At 33.6% G+C, this 26,635-nt stretch overlaps 2 protein-coding genes across 3 annotated transcripts; one reads left to right on the top strand and one right to left on the bottom strand.

The window, feature by feature from the left end:
• Positions 1 to 33: 33 nt before the first annotated feature.
• LOC126825067 (gamma-secretase subunit Aph-1) lies at positions 34 to 9,452 on the top strand. 2 transcript variants are annotated; one of them, XM_050554503.2, is made up of 7 exons: positions 34 to 178; positions 2,670 to 2,806; positions 3,451 to 3,594; positions 4,381 to 4,475; positions 5,541 to 5,663; positions 6,119 to 6,246; positions 6,912 to 9,452. In XM_050554503.2, exons 2-7 carry the CDS (start codon positions 2,694 to 2,696, stop codon positions 7,086 to 7,088), a joined length of 780 nt encoding a protein of 259 aa, XP_050410460.1. In that variant the 5' UTR covers positions 34 to 178; positions 2,670 to 2,693; the 3' UTR covers positions 7,089 to 9,452. The 2 variants fall into 2 exon arrangements, with proteins under 2 accessions (XP_050410460.1, XP_050410461.1); XM_050554504.1 differs by having other exon boundaries at positions 47 to 178; positions 2,680 to 2,806.
• On the bottom strand, positions 9,292 to 24,747 carry LOC126825065 (cysteine-rich venom protein latisemin). Its single transcript, XM_050554500.2, has 11 exons — positions 24,592 to 24,747; positions 18,595 to 18,668; positions 17,472 to 17,541; positions 16,034 to 16,125; positions 15,621 to 15,711; positions 15,184 to 15,320; positions 14,237 to 14,322; positions 13,315 to 13,406; positions 12,128 to 12,223; positions 11,054 to 11,170; positions 9,292 to 10,570 (listed from the first exon to the last, which is right to left on the bottom strand). Exons 1-11 carry the CDS (start codon positions 24,662 to 24,664, stop codon positions 10,443 to 10,445), a joined length of 1,056 nt encoding a protein of 351 aa, XP_050410457.1. The 5' UTR covers positions 24,665 to 24,747; the 3' UTR covers positions 9,292 to 10,442.
• Positions 24,748 to 26,635: the final 1,888 nt, after the last annotated feature.

Genomic DNA, 26,635 nt, shown 5'->3' with positions numbered 1-26,635 from the left:
AAAAATCAACAATATTTTAGTTTTATTTCCAATTATCCAATTTTCTGCGGCGCAATCGAAAGAAAGAGGAAGTGCTCAGCTGTGTTGAGTGCTTGAGTGAGCAATTTTTGTCAGGCCAACCCATTTCCGTATTGTGATTCACGAATTAGATTGATTGAACAGTTTCATAATTTAATAGGTAAACAATTCGCAGTAAATTATGTTTAATGCATATTTTTTTTTTTTTCAGTATTCAGTTCATGAGTATAAGTAATCTTCTAACTCACTGAGCCTATGTGTAGGCCGACATTATTGATTATTAGGACTAGTAGTTGTACTATAGTAGGGCCTACATAGCCTAGACTTTTTTTCCCCGATATCATCACTTCTACTAAGTAATTTCTTATCTTTTTGGTCTCAAAACACCACTCATCTTGTTGTTTTGGGATGCGACTCTCACCGAAAAATGCTTAAAGACATAGACCAGGGAGGCTGTGCAGCTCCCCCCCCCTCCACCGAATTGGTGAACTGTCCATTTTTCAGGCAACATATTTCTGTTTTTCGGGCACAAACATTAGAGAATGGAAACATTAAGTTGTTTTTTGCTTAACATATTGTAAATTTATATTGTTGTGTAATTAATTAAAAATAAACAACCATCAAAGCTTTTATGGAAAATTCGTTTTTTAGTTAATGATTTATTCATTCTGAAATTTCGGGTGACAAAGCAAATTTTTGGCAAATACATGTATCCTCAGCCCCTCCAATTGAAATTGGCCCCTGTGCCTATGCTTACAGATCCTCCAATTCATGTAAGATCTATGTGAATTTTGTTATGTTTGTTCCTTGGCCATTGACTATATTATGTACATGTAAAAGGTCTTCTGTCTATCATTACCTCTGACAAACAAATCATACATATCAGGGGCCTGTTTCATGAAATTTTAACTTAAAGATACATTATGGGAGATTTTTATAAAGAGTTGGTCATTCTTGCTATAACAGTTCAAAAGTAGACGATGGAAGAAGAATATATTGAAAATTTCAGTCAAATTACTTTATTCTAAACAAAGTTATCATCGTTGTAATATTTGACTAGAAATGGTAGTCAAATATATCTTCACCTTGGCCGACCGTTTGATTGACAGGCGTTAACTCCACCTACATAATCTTGATTATCAAGTAACGTTTTCAATGGCTTGAGACGTTGTTGCAGTTCAATTCGTATCACATTTATTTTTACTACAAATTAAAAATAAGACTTTTATTATATAGATAAGAAGCGAAAGTTTGAAAGGAATGAGGCATGCCATAATTATATCCGACTTCTTGTTAGCCTGCGTGTACTCTTGTACTGTAAGGTGACTACCTGACTCCCGAAGCAGATAAATAGGAAACACTACAGTGATCCAATGGGGCTGCAATACAACTGGGATGATGTTAGCTGGGATGTTTATCAGAGTTGATTTTGGGCTTGTTGTTTAAATAAAGATCTAATTTATAATTTCTATAACATCTGAAGCCTAAATTAAGACTTGCAATAATCAGATTTAGCTCTTGCATAATGTATGTTTAAAGGACAATATTGGTGCCAGTCATTGTCACATATGTGATAGAGCTGGTTAAACACATTTAAAATATAATTTTAACACAAAGATAATTGCTATGATAGCTGAGTAATACAGGTTTCCTGAATCGGAAGTGACGAACGCCAAAGGAAAAACACGAGTCATCTCTCTGTATAACTGACTGATGTGACGAGTGATAACGGATATATGGACGAATTTCTGCTCACTAATAATTCCTTCGAGGACTAAAAGTTGTTGTGTGAGATTGTGAGACGATATCTGACAATTCATAAAAAGAATTGACTGCCACTAGATAAGTGAACACAAAAGAAAAACAGAAAAAGTCCGTGCATTACCATGTTTTTATAAGATATAGAATGAATATAAACAAGGGAATGTACGGACTATTTCTATTTTTCTCGTGTTCTCTTATCTAATGACATTCAATTACTTTATTGAATTGTCAGGTATCCTCTTCCAGTCCCATATAACAACTTTTGGTCTTCGAAGGAATTATTAGTGAGCAGAAATTCGGCCGTGTATCTGTTATCACTCGTCACATCAGTCAGTTATATAGAGAGATGACTCGTGTTTTCCTTTGGCGTTCGTCACTTCCGATTCAGGAAACCTGTATTACTCAGCTATCGTAGCAATGATCTGTGTGTTAAAATTATATTTGGAATGTGTTTAACCAGCTCTATCACATATGTGATAATGACTGGCACCAATATTGTCCTTTAAGATAAAATCCATATTTTAGTAGATACTTCAATTTTGATTGGCTAAGCACTAAAATCAATCTAATATTATCCAATCAAATTACTAAAATTTGGATTTATCTTAGTTAAAATTTGGTGAAACAGGCCCCTGGCCTGGAATATATAGACACTCAGTCAAAAAGTAGTAACATTTTTTGTTGGATACAAGATTTGAAAGAACTTCTATTATGTTCATGAATCATGGTGATGAATTGGTTGTCACAGTATTTGTTCAGTCCAAATGTTTAGACATTTCAAAGAAAAAGGAATCAAAGATAATGCTGTTAGCATGATGAACATAATGATCTAATTTCAATTGACAGCTCTGTTATTTTTCATTGGTTTGTAAAAAGTCATTTTGCAGTATTTTGCAGATTAAAACATCAAGATGACGTTGATGGAATTTTTTGGGTGTGCCTTTATATCATTTGGTCCTCCCCTGGCCATGTTTATATTTACCATAGCACAAGATCCACTTAGAATTATTGTTCTAATAGCAAGGTAAAGATATTTTTAAACGCCCGTATTTTCATCTGGATGTATTATGACATCGCCCCTGTCTGTCTGTCCGTCCGTTCACAATTTGTTTGTGGACACTCTACAGGTCACAATTTTTATCTGATTTTGACGAAACTTGAAATATATGTCAGTCTCCCAAATATCTCAGTTGCTTTCGACATTGCCGTGTATCTGACCACAAATTCATGGATTATGGCCCCTGATTGTACTAAAAATCAAGTTTTTATCTTGTGGACATGTACGAAAAGTCACGTTTTTAGATTGTGGACATGTACGAAAAATCACGTTTTTTAGCTTGTGGAAACTTTATGGGTCACAATTTTCATCCAATTTGGATGAAACTTGATACACATGTTTATAACCCAAAGACCTTGGTTCCTTTTGATATTTGCACATATCGGATCGTAACTTCCTGAATTATGACCCCTGATTGTACGAAAAATCGTGTTTTTAGCTTGTGGTTCCTCTCTAGAGGTCCCAATTTTTATCGGATTTTAAAAAATGTTTAAATATATCACCATGTAAGGTACATGTACATTGTAATGATGAATTAGAATTTATGGATAAAAATAAAAAAGTATTTCTACTAACATGTAAGCAAATAATTGTATGTTCTTTTTTTCTAGTGGATTTTTCTGGCTATTATCACTGCTGTTATCATCAATATTATGGTATGCTGTGGTGCCACTGCGAAATCAACTGGCGTTTGGACTGGTGTTTTCCGTCTTTTTCCAAGAATTGTTTAGATTCCTGTTTTATAAACTACTCAGGTAATATGCTATGTTTTTTTGACATCAGTTGTTTGTAGACACAGCATCATGCAAGTAGGCAAATGAAGAACCAATGAAGATATTCCTGTCCCAAAATGACTTACATGTACAATGTAGTACGTTGTGAGTAATTGTAAATCATGAATAGAATGCCATAATCTATTAAAAACTTGATGTTATTTTCCTTCTGTTGTATTTAGTTGGTCACTCGAGTCTTTTTGTTTCATTGTTCACTCCATTAACATCTTAAGATTTGGAAAAGGAAAGCACGTACCTGTGCATGTGATGACAGCACAATAGTAACCTACCTTTGATTCTTGTTGGACAGCCAAATAAATTAATTGATAATCGTAAGATTTGACAGAAATTTCTGTACTACAAGTTTTGATTGGTAGGTTGATCTGGAGTCCATAGTGTAAAGTCAGAGATCCTTTGAAGGGTCTGCTGTAAAGTTCGACAATTTAGGATTACACATAATATAAGTTATAACCAATGTTAAAAGAACATGACCCAGTCTTAATCTTAAATAGATTTGAATAGATTTATTTCTAAAATTGTATAAGAATTTGTATAATACAATCTCCTTCATTTATGGTATAAATGAAAATTCATTACAACACATAGCATTGGAATTAGTGTTTACCAAATCTTTCTTTATTGTAAATCTTTTATTTCTAAAGTTTTAAATGCCTTGACACAATAAAAATGATAGTGTTGATTGATTTTTCTAAAATGTCAATAAACCATTGGAGTATTCTCTCTAAAATTATTTATTTGTTATTACAGAAGAGCTGATGAAGGATTAAAGAAAGTGAGTCAAGTATCAGGAGATGAGAATATTACACCTAAAGATATCAATAATAAACACATCATGGCTTATGGTAAGATTCTCCAGATTTCTTTAAATCTATTCTTCATCATGTCTGGAATTTAAATACACGTGTGTGATAATTGTTGGAATTGTAATCATCTACGCCGTGGCTATTCGTACAACAAGGCGTAAGAATTATTGATGGACTATTCTTACGACATGGTGGAAGTTCCGGCAGCGCATGCACAAGTTAAACAATGTTGGACTTGTACTATTTTGCAGTTTGCAAAGGGGGATGCCGTAAGAATAGGCAATGATTTATTTTTATGATGAGATCGTTGTAAAAATAGCGTCTCTCCTATTGCTTCGCCGATCTTGTAAGAATAGGAGACAGGCTATTTTTACGACTACTACATGGTCCTACTTGCATGCTTAGTCTGACAATGGACCTTATTATACATTATGGTCCATGTCCTGACATCAGAAGGGGTCATCTCAACATACCAGAAGGGGTCATCTCAAACTAAAATGTTGCTATTAATGTAAGGAAAGGATTAGGATTAAAGCTGAAGATTATCGTCCTAAAGGGGTACTATAGCATGTATATGGTGACAAATCATGAGGTCACCGTCCCTGAGGCAGGTAGACAGCCGGACCTCAGTGATAAGATGACAGCCTAGGGGGTTCTCTCCCACTGGGGTTGAGGGGGTGCGTGGGTCAACCTGAAATGGCGGTCTGTGGATTATATCCCGGGCGGGGAGTCATATATACTAGATTAGTAATCTGATTGAAATTGATGCATATTGTTCTGTTGTCTATCATATTCAAAGGACAATGAGTTACAGCGATTTACGATAATAACTTCCAGGGTTATTCCCGTTTGTTAGATGTCTCAATTATGATCCTATCTTTATGAAATTGAAATTGGTTATCTATCCTATTTATTTTCATTGATTTATGAACTCTTTTTGCTTTAATTATTAACTCATCTGTCTGAAATTCATATTTGTTTAATGATCCCTTAGCAGATAAAATAATATAAAACTTAAGAGATCTGCCCATTTGATATGAAACATTTAGCTTTGTATAATATTACAAGATAATTGTACAATAATGTTTCTGTTCAAACTTTTAGTTTCTGGGTTTGGTTATGGTGTTTTAAGTGGAGCCTTCTCCATTGTGAATGTTTTGGCTGATATGGCTGGGCCTGGAACAATAGGAATTCTGGGAGATTCTCAATATTTCTTCCTTACTACAGGTGGGTGCTGTAAATGTTGTTTATAAAATCTTTGTTTTAAAAACATTTGGGGGTTGGGTGGACGAATGGCTTAACATGTGCACATTAGTTCTTGTTATGGTTTCTATTCCCGTCTTGTATGTGACAAAGAGTAAGGTCGTCTGTCTAACCTTGTGGGTTTTCTTCAGGTCCCCTATACGCAAGAGAATTATTGAAATAAAATGTTAGTCCTGAAATGACATAGTCTGTGTCGAGTGGACGTTAAACCCCATTTTTCTCTTTCTACATTACCTTTAAGATTTGTTAGTATGCCATATGACTTATGATTTTGTGACATGTTAGCAAATTGATGATAGAAATTAATGTTAAATTTTTTAAATGTATGCAAATTTGTCTAATACCTGAGATTCTAAGGGAGGTTATTTTGTACATTTTGTCAGCTTTTCATCTTTTATTAACACTTTTTTCTATTTCAGCATTTCTAACGCTGTGCTTCATATTGTTACATACATTTTGGGGAGTGATATTTTTCAATGCTCTAGATACCAAAAGATATTATCTTGTTGCTGGAGTTGTTTTGTCTCATTTACTGGTTTCATGTCTGGTAAGTTTTTAATAGATGAAGAGTTATTCCCCTTGACACATCATACCTAAATTTTCCCCAAATATTAAGAAGACGGCACTAGAAATTTGGAACAATCTATTTTCCCATTGATAATGATAAAACTTCATTCAGCATTGATAGTAATAGAGAATTCTTTAACTCCTGGAGAGTTGTTCAGTGGTGCTCTTTATATCATAAGGTCTGTCATTTAGTCACCTTTCAGTGTTTTGTTGAGTGCAGGCCTAACCTGTTGGGTTTTCTCTGATTTCGGCCTACTGCTAAAGACTCCTGCACACAAGTAAATTTTTGAAATAGAGATTTGTCTTAAACCACTTAAATAAATGTGAGCTGCTCGCACAAAACCGGGCTCTTGGTCATTTTTTATGAAATTACGGCTGCAGCATATTTGAACAGTCCTCAGCCTAAGCTTTCCAATTTTCAAATTTGTCATATCATCTGGAGTTTGGCTCATTCATGGCAACAAGAAGGCATACAGTTTATGCTTTTGTGCCGTAGTACAAAATGAAGTTGTGCGCGCGCCTGGTTTCGTGGGAGCTGGTCACAATTAATTGTTAAGATATCTGGTTTGAAAGCAGAAAATTCAATACAATGTGTAAATTTATTTGAAATATTTAAAATAGATAATTGTTTTCTTTTTTTTCCAGACTCTATTGAATCAAAGAACTGCAGAACGCCATGAATCCTTGTATTTAGCATCACTTATTCCAGCTTATGTAGTTATGATTATTGCCGCCTTTTGGGCATTTATTACTGCAGGTGGTTCACTTCAAAATATCAAGATAGCCTTTACATGTCGTAAAGGTAGATATGAAATGGACTAAAAGTAATCATTTTAGTTGTGGGTTATAGTTTTCAATAACCTTTGATGCTGGATACCAAAAAACCCCAGAAAGCATCATTTGTGCTCACTATATTGATCAACGCTCCATGGATGAACACTCTCTTTACAGCAATTTATAAACTCTGTCTACAAGTTTTTTATCCGTTTATTTAATTCACAGGTCAATCTTATTATTCATATATCACGCTGATGTTTATATTTATTGATTATAAATAGAAAATAATTTTTAAATGCCCACCTGTTATTATTGTGGTCATATGTTGTCATCGGTCCGTCGAGAATAGTTAGTATTGGGGTAAAGTAGATCCAGGGTTATAGCCCCTGACTGTTCATTAGATATATACTGTATTCGTACTCACTCTAGAAAGTTGAATTCTTCACAGATTCGATCCAATTTCGGGAATTGATCATATTGGAGTAAAGGATGATCTATCAATTTGATTTTGAGCATTATGGGAAAGAATCGTAATGCCCTTTGTTCGATTCAATTGCTGATAAATGTGCATCACCGTACCCTACACAGTTCAAATCTTTAAAAGGAATATTGCACCCAAAAAGATTAAGGGTGTTTGCAAAAAAAGTCATTCAAGAGTTATTGCCCCATGATTATTGATTAAATATATTACCTGTATCCTGTTGTACCAAATTTCACCAAATTTTGATCTTGACCCAAACCCTCAAGACAGTACATTTAAAAAGCTGGTGGTGGGTGTATTTTACCTTGCTTGCTTGTCAAGCTATTTTTACCCTTTTAATATATATTCCTGCAATTATTGCTGCAATACAATGAAATTACCGGTATTGGCGCCCATAATTATTGCTGCAAAATAGTGTTTATTAGATCAGGGTGTTCAAACTAAATTACATTGAGTCAAATCGAGTCCAGTGATTTAGTATGTAGATAAAAATTACAATGTAGAGTGCAGGGGGATGAACAATAGACAGATCTCACGAAGGAAAGACATAGTTTGTCATGATCTAGTTCAAATCAGAGTTTTGAAATCTTCTGCTTTCTGAAAGCAATTGGCTTTGAATACAAAATGAAAAACATTCTGATGACTCAGTTACAAACTAATAAAAATCTATGTCCAAATCGGATCTTTTTGGATCAGAGTTGGTTTTAGGTTTGGTCACAATCAGAACATGTAATCTATAGAAGTGAAATCCTAATTGTGTCTATGTACTGTCAATTTTATTTCATACGGGGACATAAGCTATGAATTAATATAAGCATTACAGTTTTAATATGTTTGGTACATTGGCCTGTGTTGTTATTCAAATATTACCACATATAACATTCCATCATGAAGACATGTCATTATTATACTTGCAATTTTTACATCTGTTTCTAGCTTTAATTTACTAAGGGGTTGGGTTAATACGTGCACGTTGGATCATAAGGTCTGTATTTGAGTCAAGTGGTGTGGTTTTCGATTCCCCGCTGGTACGTGACAAGGAGTAGGGTCGCCTGTCCAACCTCGTAGATTTTTTCCTGTCCTCCGGTTTTCTCCCACTGGTGAAGACACCTATGTGCAAGGGTATTATTGAAATAAAATTGAACCATATGTTAGTCCTGAAATGACCTAGTTTGTGTCAAGTGGACGTTAAACCCCATTTCTCTCCCTCTCTCAACTTTATTTTAGAGATTCACATGCTTTAAGGAATTTGGACAGCATTTGTGTTACAGTAATTGAATGTGTCATACACAGTTGAGTAGTATCTTATTCATTGCCATTTGTATGAAGCTCACTGCTGAAGACACCTATGTGCAAGGGTATTATTGAAATAAAATTGAACCATATGTTAGTCCTGAAATGACCTAGTTTGTGTCAAGTGGACGTTAAACCCCATTTCTCTCCCTCTCTCAACTTTATTTTAGAGATTCACATGCTTTAAGGAATTTGGACAGCATTTGTGTTACAGTAATTGAATGTGTCATACACAGTTGAGTAGTATCTTATTCATTGCCATTTGTATGAAGCTCACCTATGGACTGCATCTGACTTTTGATACAGTATGGTTATATTATATTTTGTCTGACTGTGGACCTGCGTCATTATTGTTACTTTGTAAAATATTTGTTTCGAAATATAGGGGTTTGAACTAATCACCCCCTCAAGGCTCAGCCTATTGATTTCATTAGCTTTTTATTTCGTTTAGCTACAAAGTATTGTACAAAACCCTTTAGCTATACATTTCTTTATTTCATTGTTCTGTCACTAAATAAATGTTAAATGTACATATAAACACAAGAATATCATTAAATTTATGTAAATCATCATTTTGTAATTTAAAAAAATAATGTACCTTTGTACAAAATAATAAATAAATATTTGGTATTAGAGATTATTGCTTATGTTTTATGTGCAAAGGTAAAGAAAAAAAGCTGCATTATGTAACAAAGCCCTCTGGAATATATTATAAAAATTCATAAATTACCCCATATAATTTTAGTGGGGTAGAAATAAGTGCAAAGTATTAAAGATGCATTATGTAAGAATTAGATAAAGAGCTCGTTGATCTTGTTATAATAGTTCAAAAATAGACAATGAAAAATGAATACAAAACATATATTTTCAGTCAAATTATTATATTCTGTGCGAAGTTATGAGTGTTTGAAGTTTTGACTTAATGTATTGTAGATTGCCATGGTACTTGACAATCTAGATTTAGTCTTGATTATCTATTTTTTCATTAAACACTTGAATAATCTACTTAAAATAGGAGCCATCCATTGGTCTAGAGAGGCCCTCTATGTCAATAAAATAGTACTTTATACAACATTTGAAGCCAGAAAAAAAGATCTGCAATAGTCAGATTTAGCTCTTGCATAATACATCTTTAAGAGTACATATTTATAATGTATAAATTATATTAACAAATGCATGCACACATAACAATATTAAGAAAAAACCCATAGTAATTAAATATTTTTGATTAATTAATAAATCACAAAATTGTGCGTTTGATTATTATTGCATTGTGCTAAATAATTATTAAATGATAAATTTATTTCAACAAGGTGTCATATATGCTTAAATATTACAAGCAATTACTCTTGTGGTCCCAGGAAGTATAGATCACAGTAAATGCAATGTACATTCTTATTTTCTAATCATATTGAAGGAGGTTAATTAAATATGTGCATATGGCATTGATATTTCAAGGGATCAGACAGTTAAGGTGTTGATGTTCAAATTTAGTTGAGTGGTAATGAAAGTATATTCCAAGTTTTATCAAAATCCATTATCTAAAAAAAAAAGTTATGTTTTAAAGAGTATAACGAGGACAATCAAACCCAATATAATAGACCCTAACCCCTCCTTTTACTGAGTTAATTCAAAACCGTTAGGAATACTGTGCTTAACAGTAAGAGGAGAGTTGTGTAGTGAACAGTTAAAATATCTCCTCCACCTCCAAGACAAGAGATAAATTCTTTCTCAACATTACGATAGTCAGCAACTGAAAAATAAATCAAGCCAATACATTCAATTTTATAAGACAAAATAAATTCCTAAATTCGCTTTGCATTAAGGTCAATCCATTTTAGATGAACTAAATCAATCATTTCACTTGTACAATAAATTCCAGTTTCTAGAAAATGTTTGGGGTTAGGATCGGATGGGTGAAAGACAGTGGCGCACTGGGACTGAAAATATTGGCTGCCAGGACACAAAGGGGGCCCACCCACCAATACAATTCTATCATTTAATTTTTAAAATGAATAAATTAAATTTTCAAAAAATATAAGTGGCAACAAAAAGATGTAATCATTTTAAATATATTGTCTAATGTCTAAGGGGGCCCACTTCTTCAGGGGCCCACTTGCCACTGGGCAAGCTGACAACCTGGCCAGTCCGCCACTGATGACAGGCTGCTACTGGTGGCTTTTTCTAATTTTGCAGACTTGATCCAGATATATGTTTAAGATTCAAGATAACTTACCAGGACAATAATTACATTTGTTAGGACAGTATGTCGGATTATTAGGACATGCCCTCTGACCAAACGATCCACTACAACTATAACCACCAGAAGACGGATCCGGTTTCTCACAATCAACTGAAATATAACAATGAAGCATAATTTTAAGCACATTTTGTAGTGTTCTGTTATTTATAATGCAACTGTCCACCTATATAATCAATTCAACAAATTGGTGAAAAAGAAAACGATATATTTCAACTATTTATTAACCAGAAAACCACTTTATATTAGTGGTATGTTCCCATCGAAAAATACGAATAACATATCAGTCCTGAAGGGTATCTGAATTCGTTGCTGCGTACACGACATTCACCACAAATAAAAGGCACAACAGACCAGATCGTTTTTATACGCCCACAATTTTATGTAGACTTATATTGTCGTCGCCCTGTCCGTCCATTTACATCTTGTTTGTGGACACTCGACAGGTCACAATTTTATCCGATTTTGACGCCACTTGAAATATAGGCTTACATGTATATCCCAAAGATCTCGGTTCCTTTTGATATTGACGCATATCGGACCATAACTTCCTGGAATATGGCCCCTGATTGTGCGAAAATCAAGTTTTTAGTTTGTTGGCCCTCTAGTAGTCAACTTTTATTTGATTTTAAAAACCGTTAAAATATATCACTGTTACACCCTAATTACGGTTAAGTTCGAATTTCGTGAAAATCCAACCGATACTGTCTAACAATAATATCTGCTCCCCTTTACCAGGTCCGTAACTTTTATTGTAGATAACTTCAGGTGTGTGTGTGTAAAAAAAAAAGACATCATGAAAAAGATTATAAAATAATTATATCTAAGACACAGCAAGATGGCGGTGTGACTGTGAAATCAATTCATTAATTGTTGTATAAACTTTAAATGGCTATTACGTAAGATAGAATACTTGAACGGTTTAAACAAGAATTTGTTTTCTTAAAGTTTATACTTTATACCCCAATCGGACTTTTCATTCTTGCATCTTCGGGTTTTAAGATGCTGAAATGGGTCCACCTGGCGATAAAACAAACCAACTCAACTTACGTTTACATGCTGGTGCTAAATACATATCATTTAAACAAGTACATGTACAGGTCGTACGATCTAATGTTGCACCATGCCAACAGGTAACATCACAATCTACAAAAATACATATGTAATCTAATAAAGCCACATTCATCACTACCATATTTGTAATCTATTAAACCCGCATCTAAACGTATTTTTTTGTAATCTGTTAAACCCATATTTAAACGTCCAGATTTGTAATCTAATAAACCTCCATTTAAAACGTCCACATTCATAATATTTTAAATCCACATTTAAAACATCCTCATTCATAATATTATATTAAATCCAAATATAAAACGTCCACATTCGTAATATATTAAATCCACATTTAAAACGTCCACATTCATAATATATTAAACCCATTTAAAATGCCCACGTTATATTATACACAAGGGGGGGGGGAGGCCCAGCTAATCAAGTACCTAACTTTTGTGCAATCTGACTTTTCGGTCAGGCGGGTGAAGTGGGATTTTTTTTTCAAAACTCTAGTTTGCAAAATAATGTGCCCGAAGTCTAATAAAACACTAACAAACGATTAGTTAATATAAAGGATTAGCCGTTCTTGCTATAATAGTTCAAAAAAAGATAATGCAAAATGAATATAATTTTATGGAAAAATCCATTCAAATTACTTTATTCTGAACGGAGTCACCATCGTTTGAAGTTTCGACAAGATGTGGCATAGATTGTTTATTATCGTAGAAACGGCACCTGTTAATCGAGAATAAGCCTCGATTCATTAAATGGCAACCGTGTTTCAATCCGTTTAGATCTCCGGCATCCGATAGTCTTGAGAGTTGATTATAGACCTGTCATGTTAATAAATGTCTAAATACCAGTTTACGTAACATTTGAAGCCAAAATAAAGACCAGTAATTGGCAGATTTTTCTCATACATAATCCATCTTTAAAAATAAACAACGGTTTTACATTATTCAGCTTGCGATATAATATTATTGCTAGGAGCTTGGTGTTCTTTTCCCTCTTACGATTTGACTCTGTGTCCAGTTTGGCCCTATATGCATGAGAACCAAGACGACGAAAGTACCAACGGCACGGGAACGGTATGTGGGAACTGGATGTGGTGACATACACACACTACATCTTGAAAACTGTCATCTCCTTTGTTGTCCGAATGCTAATATGAAATTAATACTTACCACAAAGTTTACCGTCAACACAGCGACCAGGACATGCTGAACATGGTGTTCCACTTATATACGGTGTACCCAATCTACCATTTACATTACCTCTACAAAGTGTAACATTAATAAATTTCTACACACAAAATTATAACATTGTTATAATATTTCTACACACAAAATTATAACATTATAACATTATTATAATATTTCTACAAACACAAAATTATAACCTTATTATGCTATTTCTACAAAATCAGAACATTATTATTCTATTTCTACACACAAAATTAAAACATTATTATATTTTTGTACACACAAAATTATAACATTATTATTATTACAGCATATTTATAGTGCGCCCTTTCATATAACATGTTCAGTGGCACTTTACAAAGTGACAATGTAATCATAAATATTATACTATTTCTACACACAAAATTAAAACATTCACTAATTAATTAAGTATTAAATATACACTAGTCAAATTGATCCACTCTGAACCGAGAATTTAGCGATTGAATTTTGAGTCTAGCCTCTATCATCATTACTAAAGTTGGTACGATAAAATACATAGTCTCGATTATCTATTTGTTAATTTAATCATGAATGAGCATAGAGCAGCAGATCGGATCCTAATCCAGTAAATATCGTAGGCTAGCGATTACATTGATTATGGTCTGGATAAGTTAATTAATGCCTAATTAATAATTTAGATAACATTTCAGGCCTACAGAAAGACCTGCAATAGGCAGATTTAGCTCTTGCATAATGTATGTTTAATTCACTAATCATGTGCCTCCAATTCCATAAACAAGTTAATGAAGAAGATAAGAAGTATTTCAACAATCTTTGGGGTCATTACTAAACTGGGGGGGGGGGGGTATAATGATAGTTTAGAAATCAGCCAAATAAATAATATATATGTATCTATACTTACGCTGTTGCATAATTACAGACATGATAATTCTTTGTTCCACATTTAGCATATCCACAACCAATTAAATTAGTGTCTGCCCAATTTATCTATAAAGAAAAAGATTCCTGATTAAAACTGAAAAATTAAAAACTTTTCGAAAACAGCCCTTTGACGGAATCGCGATATCATTCTGTACAAGGTTCGGCTCTGTTCCCGTTGGGGAGGGGTGTGGGGTGGGGTGTGGAGTGGCGGGTTAGACCCAACAGGATCAAGAACCCAAAACACCCCACCACCCCTATTTTATTCGATGGGCCTAATTATTTATATGACCTCATGATTATCTAAAAAAAATAAAATAAAAAAATGCGACCTTGCGTGTTCAACATTTGCATACGTTTGTCATATTCAATGTGGATTTTATTTTCATTGTTGTACACTGACTGATCTTATCAACACGTAACCAAATTTAAATATTGAAATGAATTGAAAATCGGCGGTTAACTTATTGGAAGTAGGAAATGAAGACCTTTCCATAAATTTCATGCTAGTTACAGACTTTTACGTAATTAGGAGTATAACCGTAAAAGAGTAAAAACAGAATAATTCGAATGGAATTTTATATACAATTTTGAATGATTCTGTTATTTCATTTTCTCGCTTTCTATATATATATATATATATATATATATATATATATATATATATATCCCGTGTAACGGGAAGCCATCCTTATAATTGCGCTAATATGTTAATAATTTCAACATAACATGTTATTGTTATAATGTTTATTTACAAAAGCTAAATTTCTTTTATTTGGGTCGACTTGTTTACTAATTGTAGTTTAAATTTTAGCTTTCTGCGGCGTCGACAAAGGAACACAAAATTGGTTTATCGATATTAGTCGATAAAATCCAAAGAAATCGACAATTTTATATTCTGACCCGTATTAATAAGAATTATGGACTAACTTGTGTATAGTGACCAACTTCCAAAAGCGCATTACTACCATTATAAACAAAAGTGGAGTTTTCTGCTTGCCACAGGTCTACAGCTTGTTGAAACCCAGACGCACCCATGGCCAAATTTTGACCAACACTGTAACGAGCTATAAATAAATGTATAAGGTTACATGTAAATCTTCAAACCATTACCAATATCTCCAGATATATAAACAAAAATCTTATAATAATTGGCAATCAACGATGCCCTGGCAAAATCGTGTTCTGTTCGTGTTCTAACGTTGTATAATAGATATACTTAATTCAGGTCCGAGTGCTCCCCGCTGTCAAAATGAATTCCATGGCTCTATCAGCTAGGCTAAATATAAGATGTGAGCTTGACATTTAAACCCCCAGTAGCAGCAGTAGGCCCGAATACATTTTAATCAGATTGGACGATTTTCTACCTGGTACACTTCTCTGTTTATTACCATCATGCGTCATATCACAATGTTCAGCCCATTTCTGTGCTATGACAGCTATTTCATCATTCCATCTCTGCAATAACATAATAAAAATAACTAAAAGATCTGTTTTACTATTCCATTTCTATAAATTTAGCTTAACAATAAATTTAATCAGAACCTTGTACATCGACTTAAATGTCATACTGGTTATTAGCTCATCCAATATTTCCGTTACGTATCCCCCCCCCCCACCCCAGAACTATCATATTTTGTCATAATAAAATGATTTTGGCATTTCACAAATTTTAAAATTCTAGTTATTAATTTGGATCATTTAGAATATGATTCTTTTAATTTATTTTTGATCGTCAATTATTATGCTCACAAAAATATAATAGATAAAAAAAGCTTACCATCTTGAGCATATTAGAAGCGGGTGGGTTGGCGTTAGACCTGTATAGATTGTGTAAATTTACTATTAATGTTTTATCTGCTTCTGTCACACCTGAAGCATAATAAGCAAAGTATTAAGTATTTCGAAGTCGGACAACCATGCATTGAAACAATAAAGTGAAGAGTCAGAACCCAATTTGACAGCAATCCGAATTGTATGTTATGAGGAGAGGGGGTTTATTGCAGGTGCCCATGATCAATCGGTGGCGGGTTGTGCACCCCCTCCCCTCCCCACCCCACCAATCCCCGCTCACCCTCTCGTGACACCGGTTAATATTACTACGTTGCTATACGCTACGATATGTAATACAACCCTACCATGTCAGTGTAATTTCATTGTTAACCGACAGTTCTATTTAGAATTAGAATTTGAAAGCACGAAAGTGTGCGACCAATCTGACAGTTTTGCCGGATGCCCTTTAACATGTAATTGGGCAATGCATCTTTCAGATTGAACCTTGATACAAGATTGGTTCTTGTTTCTAGTGATCTCAGTTGCATTTTTTGATCTGGTGGGGTTAAAAGGGTAACCGGTCAAAAGATGTCGGATTTTATCGTTCCTGCAACAGAATTTAAAAACATTACCCGATGAAGGACCTCGGGACATTATCAACTACGACGGAAGAGTCCAATCTGTTTCATAGAGAATTACAAGTCTAGTAATATCTCTGGCAAAGATGGCTGCCTTAACACGTGTCGTCACAGCACGCGGCGTCAATCATTGGCTGAATGGCACGTGCATTGTTTACATAAGACGTTACTGCTTCGGGCGGAATGCTGCATTTTAGTCATTTTAATACCCATTTACACTAAATAGGAAATAATTTTTACCTACAAATACGTCAAAATCAAACGCCTTTATTTATTTTTCCAATACATAAAAAAAAAAGTTAATATTTCTGGCTCATTAAGTCGCATCGATGTCATCCTTTTGCCTTTGCCCCGCCCTTCATACGTTCGAGCGCCCCTGATAGACGGTCACACTCAGATAACATCAACGGGACGTTTATTAACGACAGTTACATACAAGTTCTGAAATAAAATGTAGGACTGTATCACTTGAAAAATGGTACTTAATTGTGATGATTTTCAGAAAACCAAAGCTAAAACCCAAAATTGATTTTATTCTTTAAGTTGAAATGAATAGTAAATAGAGGATATTTGTCGTTTTAGAGTGAATAACATATTTTATTTCATCGAGAAGCAAGAAAATGTAAACGTTTTCTTGCTTAGAGATGAAATAAACTATGTTATTCACGACAAAACGACAAATGTTCTATTTATTTTATGATTTTACAATCATTTTAGGTAAAAACAATTAGCCAGGGGAATAACACTTTTATTTCACTGATAAAACGCGGTATTCCACTACTGATCATAAAATAAATATTGATATACCTGTTTCGGTTGCCTCATCTGACTTGTCCTGGCAGACACTGTGTGATGACACGAGGTCATAATTGGAGGTCTAAATAAACATAATACAGATAAAAATTACAATAGATTTCACTTGTAGACCAAACAATTACACTCTTATTGCTAAGTTTCACCACTTTTTATCAAAATATAATCTCTTTTTCTCAAGTTGACACGAATCGTCTTCATTTCCAATCTGAAATTTCAGATGGTTCGATCAACAGATTCTATTTACAAGAATTGTTATCATGTCTCCGATCATAAGTAAATATAGCCCAAAAAGGTTTTTTCTTTACCTATTCAGTTGAAAACATTTGTGTACTTTTCACTGTCTTAAAAAATAATTGATCATTATATGCAATATTATATACATATGAATTTTATAAGCATTGATGGTAATAATATTTCTACGATGAAATGTGAAATCGTAAGTAATTTATTCATAGGCATACATATAGCCCCTTAAAAGTTTATGGACAACAGACAGGGCCTATATTCAATCAATAAACTACCTGTCATGCAGTACATGATATTTAGAATAATTTTGATAAGCATATAGCTATTGAGGCGATGTAAGAGGTCTAATATGCTATAATTAAGGTGTCTCCAGTCGAGGAAGGGTACTATATAGTTCATTCAGACAACTCGCCGCTGCGATTCACAGCGAAGCGCCTGCGCAATAAATGGTATCTAATGGGAATGAAATGTCGAAAGTCAGATAACAAAATAACTGTTAAATAGTGCAGCCATGCTGCAGTGGTGTCACTACACTGGGCTGGGTATGTTTAATTAGTAATAATAGTATAACATTATCTTGTATGCAAAGTGAAACTAAGAGGATCATATCGTACCTAAAAACAAACACATCTAATTTATCTAAACGTGTTTATAGCTAAAGAACAAAGCTTCCACTTTGATTGTAGGAGCGACAAGCTAAGAAACACAAGAAGAAAATCAATTTGTAATTTGTTTACAAAGCATATTTCCCTGGATTCATCAATAATTATCACATAAAACCACCCCACCACTCAAGGCGAATGTAAATAATTTACAAATAGTTGAATAGTTTCATTATAATATATAGTGAATAATGATTGTTACTTACGCTTCTTTTGTTCCTAGAAAGGACATATTGATTAATAGCATCTTCCGATGGGTCGGACGATACGGCAGCTTGGCCTGTATAATAATAAAAATCCACAAATTAAAGGGACATGTAGCTATAAAGATTGATTGTTATGACTATGACATAGCTTTATCGCTTCCACCCGGGGACAAAAATCGCAAAAATAAATGGCCGTGTTGGGTCTCCACCATATTATATGAACACTAAACGAGATGCGGTATGTTCTAAGAACAAATGCAGTGCATCTTATAGATTTATTGAAATGTCTGGCAGTATTGGTAAAGCACTGCGCTTAATTTCAGGGCACCTTCAACATATTATTTAAGAGTTGACTCGGCTATTGATCTGTTGTTACAATATAAAAATAGCAACATCTCCTGATGTCTTGTCTGGGCAGTTCTGCTTTCGTAAGTTGTTCTGTGATCTTAAAGTTGATTTAATATTACGATCAATGCGAAAAGAAAGAATTAATCGGGATGCAAATTCATCATATTGCAAATTCCTATTTTAAAGGGGAATTAGGTAAGATTTAGATAAAGAGCTGACAGTTCTCGCTATAATAGTTAAAAATTAGATAATGGAAACAGAATATGCTGAAAATAAATTCAGTCAAATTGTTTCACTCGGATCCGAGGCTAGCCTCGATCGTCATTACTAACGTTGGTACGAATAATAAGCAAAGTCTCGATTATCCATTTTTACGTTAAAATATCCACCACAAAATGTATTCAAATCCACTAAATATAGCAGGCTAACGATGGCATCGAGAGTTGATTATGGTCTGGAAAGTTTATTAATGTCTAATTATGAATTTAGATAAGATTTCAGGCAATAGGCAGATTTAGCTCTTGCACAATGCATGTTTAAATGAAAGAATGGTGTGACGTGATCGATAAGACTATCATGTTATCCAATAAGGGTTATAGCTAGTAAAAATAACCAAAAAAAAACAAGACCATTAGAGATCAATTTTATTATGCAGTCATATTATATTCTATACACAGAGGTACTTTTAAATCTGATTCTACATAATACCATCCACTATTAAAGGTGTGACGAGTTCTTAAATGTGTAATATATATTTTTTTTATAATAAATGTTCGGGGATGAGAACACTGAAAATGTATTTCTTTGAAGTGGAGTGCTATTAAGTATTTGTTGATATATACATGTAGGAATATTTCGACACTAATAATGATATTTGTTTAGTCTTGTGGAAATCTTATATTACCAAATGTATGTGATGTTCACAATATTATCTCACAATGTAGATCTAAACCCAGTGTTGATTAATAGTTAAATATTTTTTTATTTTCATAATATAGAAGCGAGACTTATTGGTTTATTCTGTAAAACCATTTCGTCAATTAGAACTCTACAGTTTTTTTAGTATCTTCTTTCATTTATATCACGCGTTTCTATCTTTTTTCAAATTTAAATTGTGACGAATTCTATGACTTGGAAACAACTTTGAAAAATCATATCGTGACTTAAACGTGTTCCACCTTTCCGTTGGGAGTTGTCTTATAGTTCAATTTTGAGTTGTTTTTGTGTTCAGTGAATCAAAGATGAATTGCCCTGGGAAAACAATTCTCTTACTTATTTTTGGGGTATGATATTTTCTATAGAGTGTAATGATTGTAATATGAGTTAATTTATGATACCCCATGGTATCGCACCACAACAATGGTCTATACATATTTATATCGCGTGAAAAGTTAGAGAAAGGTGACATCAAATCAGCTATCATAGGGCACTATTTATTCCAAATAAAGGGGATTAGATTTGTTTATGATAAGATGAAAATAATGAACTTCTATATAAGCTTATTATTTCGAGTCATGTCTACAAACTACGGTACATCTTATATATTTAATCTTTAACCTGGATGCGTCATGTACGCGAGATTGTTGTCAACCGTTATGCTTCAGCTATTTTTGATTTTTTTTTTTTTTTTTTTAGTTGTGTTGTAAATACACGCACAAAAAGCAAAAAAATACATGCAAGTGACACGGTTTTAGCTATTTTATTATGTTACTTCTAAGTTCCCGCTATTATAAGAATTAATATTTTATTACAAGCATAGGCATTCAAAAATTCCAGTCTAAAATTTAGTCTTGACAAAAAGCTAATTGGTCTAAAATTTATTAAAATCAATCAGTTCTCATTACTTTAATATACATTTGATTACATAATCGTTTTTTGTCTAAGAGCGTCAGTTAGCCTCTGAAGAATAACTCATTTCCATCCAGGAACATGAGTTCATGGTGGAATCTAACCTAATTTTTCAAGTTACTATATCAGAACACATATCTCTTTTGCAATTATAAACATGCGTGTTACATGTCAAAGAACAGCAATCCCTTCGTAATTTATTCTAGAATTATATATAACTTATACATTATGTAAGACTTGGATAAAGACCTGGAATGTTAGTCTCTACTTGGAGGCTTGACAAGATTGTTTTGATTGTCAAGTACCATTACTACGATAATAAACATATAGACTAGATTATCCAGTGTCCTAATCCATTCAATATCTCGGCCATCCGATTTTCTGGAGAGTTGGTTATGGGTTTTCAATGTGAATTAATGTCTAAATCATAATTTATATTATATTTGCAGATTTAGCTCTTGCATTATGCATCTTTAAAACTAGACAATATGCAATAAAAATAAACTATAAACCCCTATATGCGAGCAAGCATTATGGTTTATTTATACATGTGTGGAAACGAACAATAGTTAAAAGGCATACAGGTACATTTCATTATAATAGATTAGAGATTTGATAAACTTCTAAAATAAAAAAAAAATATATATATATATAACCCGACTATACGAAATTTTACACGTTTCTTTGTAATGCAATGGATGCAGTTTATTGTGATTAATTGATGTATTATTTTCTGCTTTGTGGAATAAGAGTTGAATACATTACACAAATGGGTCAGAATAAACACACAGATATCGATTAAAAGATTTCTAGTTTATATAGAAATCTGAAATGTACCAAAACTAGACAAAAGCTGAATTGAATATTGGAATAACATTCGAAATATTATTTAGAATATTCAAATAGTAAAATCAGCAATCAATGTGAGCATTCGGTGTGATTATTAAAACCCAGTTCTCACTTGTAATATTGCGTTTAGACGTACGTAAATTAAATATTCGTTTAGTTTAATAAAAGACGGAGCCTCGTTGATTAAAGAGTCATTATATTTTGGCTTCAATTGTTATATACATTATTATTTATTGACATGACAAACCGCAAAAAGCTCTCTATAACGTCATCTGGCTTATATATTGAATGGATTAGGCAATATATAATCGGGGAACCGAAATTTTCCGGCAGTGCCTGACGTCACCCACGGTGAGAGTCCAAAGCCCTATATACGGCTTTAAACTATCGAAGGGACTGACAATCGACACTGTCTTGTTAATCGAAAATATGAAGTGTGGGCGGAGAGTCCGTCTGCCAACGATCAACAATTCTCGGCAATCGTCGGAATAAATTAATTTTAACTAAATACTCTGTCAAAATGTCTTTTTTTAACAATTTCAATATATGCCTATACGTAACGATAAAATTGTTATATAAATTATTATAAATGAAAAATTTAAGCGGTATCAAATGGACAATAATTACAGTCCGATAAATTCTAAACAGGAGGTGTTTATCGATATTGTAGCCCAAAATATTTAACATTTTTCTTGGAATTCTTTCTTTCGCGATAGTTGACGGTCGTTTTTTGGTTTTAATGACGTAAATACCAAGGAAAACAATTTTGACGTAATGAAAATATCCGTGACGTAATAAAATAACACTCTGCGATAATTTTAAAGATCGAAACAGAAATTGTAAGTGTATTTTATGTACTTTTTAAATGATTTTGAACTCCAGCAGTGACTAGGTTCGAAATAAATTGCATATCATGTTTGATAAATGTCCATACACTCGTGTGACCGTGTAGATTATATGCTGTGTAGCGTACGCGCGTGGTTGCTATGCTTGTTTTCGTTGTCATTTCGACGCTGTGATTTTTTTTTCTTCGCAAAAAACCCTGGCTTGTGTTGTGTATGAAAATTAGTCTCTGTCCTATTCATATCAGTGTCAGCCCGACTTGTATATTTTTTAAAACATATCCCAATCAGTTATTTCCGGTCCATACGGAGTTCAATAAATTGTAGTATTTTTATTGACTTGTTGAAAATCTTCGATTTTGACCAGTCTGATTATGATAGAATGACCATAGCAACCATTATGGTCAGACCAGCCTTGAAATGAAATTTACCCATTATGATTCAAATACACTCACTATCTTTGTTTTTTGTATTTCAGGTGTGTGTTTCAATAAGCCAATGGTTGAATTTCATTGTTGATGACATACAAGAAAAAATTTATGAAGATTTCCTAGAATAAAGTTTTGAGGTGTAGAATTTTTGGCCACTGCAAACAGAGTCTAGCACACAGAAAATATTCATTCGCAGTGAGTCGCCCAGGAAATTTAGAGGACTGCTATACTCATTCGACGCCACTTTTCGACCAATCAAAATCCAAGAAATTTCCATTTTGGGCTACAATTAATCATGATCACATTCAACACTCTGGAACATCGGATGGCTCCGATTTGAGTAGACTAGAACATCGCCGCCATTTAAAAATTTAACGATAAAAAAGATAATCGAGACTTTGGCACTTGACCCAATGAAAGACCTTCTGATTCAATGCACACGCGTTATCTATTCGGCTACCCAACCCCCATGAAAAGTAAAACGTTAAATCCCTTTTTATTCAATCATGTTCTAAACGATTTGTTCTTTAATAGGCGACTTCTTATATTAAGCTAAGAAAGGATCTTTTAGGACTCTTGAATTAATTTAGTGCCCTGCTCACTCGAATGCATGAACATATATTAGCTTGTCAAATATAACAATGAAAAGAAACCTAGTATAAGAGAGTAAAAATGTTAAGTTTGTAATGACACAAACGATCATAATACGTCCCACTCGTATTCTCCGAACCATTAATATAAAATAAGACGCTCAAGATAAAATTTACGCTTTATTGTGGATGTCCTTTATAAGCTTCCTAACACTAAATTGTGTTACAAATGGCGTATATGACGTGAAAACGTGTCGATTTCTCCAATTGCAAAACTTGAACGTCAATCATGAGATGACATGGGGTGAAAAGATCATTTGCAAGATGTCAGACTAATCAATTTATAAAATTAGGTTGACGTAATGGTGCATTCGACAGATTCTTTCACTGTACATTTAATATATCATATTCTAGCATATTGGTATATTCGGCTAGATCGATTTCTGGTGATATTCGGGCACAAATACATAAACCTGTGCCTCCAATCCTATCATTTAACAATTTATCAGATAGAAATGTTTTAAATATCTAAACAGTTTTCCTTTCTTCATGAAATATTTCAAGGGGCGACCTTTACGCTAGTTAGATTTTTGAAAGTAAACACAGTTAATTTATCTGAAAACCCAATGCACAGTCTACTTTAAATATAACACTTTGGGCGTATGGTTGATAAATTTGAAACATGTATAATTGCGATCAGACATTTCCGTGAATTTTAAAACGGATAAGTTTAGTAAGTAGATAATAGATGTGCTTCAGTGTTTACGGATATATGTCATTAATTTTAAAGAGGAATTATACTGAATAAATTTATGAAAGTAAATCCAGTTCGGGGTGAAAATGCATAATATTAATTTTTCATTTAAAAATGTTGTGGGTATGTTCATGCACAACTGTTTCACTTAAAGATCAACTAAAATGATAATTAGTAAACCAAATTTTCTAGACATATTTTCTGCGGTGACACTTCTCTTCAATAAATTGACAAATACCATAATATTATGTTATTTATTTTATCTATATATAAATATATACAAGTTTGGGGTATTGATTATACAATGAGCATATAGATAATATACATGTACTTACCTTGTGATATAAGTACGAAATAGTATATACCCAGTATACTATAAACACTCGTCATTATGTTATCATATACCATCTATATAAAGATGCTCTAACGTGAACGTCACAGTATCAAACTTCTAATAAGAAATGTAGCTGGCGTTTCGGGCTTTTATCACATGACGTGCTTGGTCAACAAAGAAAAAATTCAGTCTGTTCGGTATACGTAAATTCTTTTATTTTGTTTTGTGCATGGGCTGATAATTTTTCTGCAGAATAAATATGAGATTAGCTATGTATAATTAGACAAATTTTATGTTTTGCGTCGCTATGGTAATTATGTAAATACATCTTTTAAAGGATCAAAACAATCAACTCTTGCGTACGTAATATGTAGTGGTAGGTGCAGTTTTATTGATCAATTATAAATTAACAATTTAATCAATGCGTTTGAAGCATCATAAACACGACGTATAGATGCAAAACAATCTTGGAGGTCGCTATCCTGGAGGTCGCGTTTTCGATCCCTGCATTGGCCGAGAAAGTTCATCGGGATTTTCGACTTGCTTTCCCCTTGTCAGTGTCTAGTCGTTGGGATGGTACGAAAAACCGAGGTCCCGTGTGAACATTGGCGTGTACGTAAAAGATCCTTGGCAGTTGAAATTCGATATAAGAGTAGGCCATGGTGCCGTTGCCCGGGCAAAATTTCCCCCATTGCCCGTCTTCATTAACCCAGTCGGAGCAGAACAGTAGGACGTTAAACCCCATTTCATTTCATTTCATTTCGTATTCCCGGTCGATGCAGAGAGGTAAGCCGTTAAGCTCATTTCATTTCCACCATGTTCTATTTTGATCAATAGAAACTGAAACGTAATAAACAAGAAAAATAGATGTAATCAAGGACAGATATATTAAAGACCTTTGGACAAGCGGAGCTAGGCGAGCAATATTTTCATGTTATTGTATCTTCCTCAAAAGCAATTTGGTAGACTATTGCAAATAACAAGCAAGCAGTCATTATCGAAAGCAGTAATTATTTTGAAAAATATTATTATAAGTTGAACGGCCGTCTAAATACGTTACTGATCCACCCACCCTTTATGACCCGTGTAATGCAACATATAAAATTAAAGTTGAAAGGGTGTCGAATGATATTTCGAAGCTTATCAAGGATTACAAAGCAATAATAAAGCATATATTTATGCTTAATGTAATTCAACTGTCAGTGGACTTATAATAAAAACTATATTGTGGTGTCTATATCGGAAATGAATAGGTTTCAATTTAAATGTAGCGTAACAGGGTAACGGCTTTTACGCTCTAACTTTTTTGACATTAAAGGGGCATTACCGTGTTTGAGGTCTTCCTCTTTTTAGGACATAATGAAAATGAAATTGAATGGAGTTTAACGTCCTATTGCTCTGCTCCGACTGGGTTAATAAAGACGGACATACGCAATACAGTGTGCTATGAGGGAAATTTTGCCCGGACAGCGGCGCTACGGCCTCTACGGCCTATACTCTTATATCTAATTCAAACTGCCAAGGAATCTTTTACGTGCATGCCAATGTGTACACGGGACCACGTTTTTTTCGTCCCATCCGAACGACTAGACATCTTTCCTTGTCAGACCCAATACATATCTATATTTCGTTTCTTTTTTTTATACTTTCGACGGCCTACACTACATGAAGAGCTGACCGGTTGTACTAGAAGGTCGCGTCAGGGGTCGTGCGAGAAGCTTTTGACCCTATGAGTATGACGTCAGACATTGATCAATCAATCAGCGTTGACGTTTCTAGTGGTTTACCCACAGTTCCGTGCATCAAACGCCAAGAACTCGCCTTAACAGACCGTTCCATTGGCTAAACCCCCACTTCAACCAAAACGCCGGTAATATAACAACTCTACCTGATCCTAGTGTAGTAAAGACAAGTAAAACGAAATTTTGAACTATAAAAACCGAAACAAAATAGGATCTGTGTTTTAATCAGATTATGTTATATTATGAAATATTCAGTATGCAAAATCTTGAAGTAAAATGAAACATAATACATTGTGCTGTAGA

The sequence above is a fragment of the Patella vulgata genome, chromosome 6 (genome assembly GCF_932274485.2).
Source record: "Patella vulgata chromosome 6, xgPatVulg1.2, whole genome shotgun sequence".
NCBI classification, from domain to species: domain Eukaryota; kingdom Metazoa; phylum Mollusca; class Gastropoda; family Patellidae; genus Patella; species Patella vulgata.
The sequence above is the reverse complement of the archived record's forward strand: the minus strand, read 5'-3'. Positions and strand labels throughout refer to the sequence as shown.

Excerpts from the sequence above, each read along its gene's own strand:
- LOC126825067 (XM_050554503.2), top strand. The coding sequence starts at position 2,694 with ATGACGTTGATGGAATTTTTTGGGTGTGCCTTTATATCATTTGGTCCT. Across the intron at positions 2,807-3,450 it reads ATTATTGTTCTAATAGCAAG|TGGATTTTTCTGGCTATTAT; the intron begins GTAAAGATATTT and ends CTTTTTTTCTAG. Across the intron at positions 3,595-4,380 it reads CTGTTTTATAAACTACTCAG|AAGAGCTGATGAAGGATTAA; the intron begins GTAATATGCTAT and ends TTGTTATTACAG.
- LOC126825065 (XM_050554500.2), bottom strand. The coding sequence starts at position 24,664 with ATGGTATATGATAACATAATGACGAGTGTTTATAGTATACTGGGTATA. Across the intron at positions 15,321-15,620 it reads TAAACAGAGAAGTGTACCAG|CTCGTTACAGTGTTGGTCAA; the intron begins GTAGAAAATCGT and ends ATTTATTTATAG. Across the intron at positions 11,171-12,127 it reads TTTAGCACCAGCATGTAAAC|TTGATTGTGAGAAACCGGAT; the intron begins GTAAGTTGAGTT and ends GTTATATTTCAG.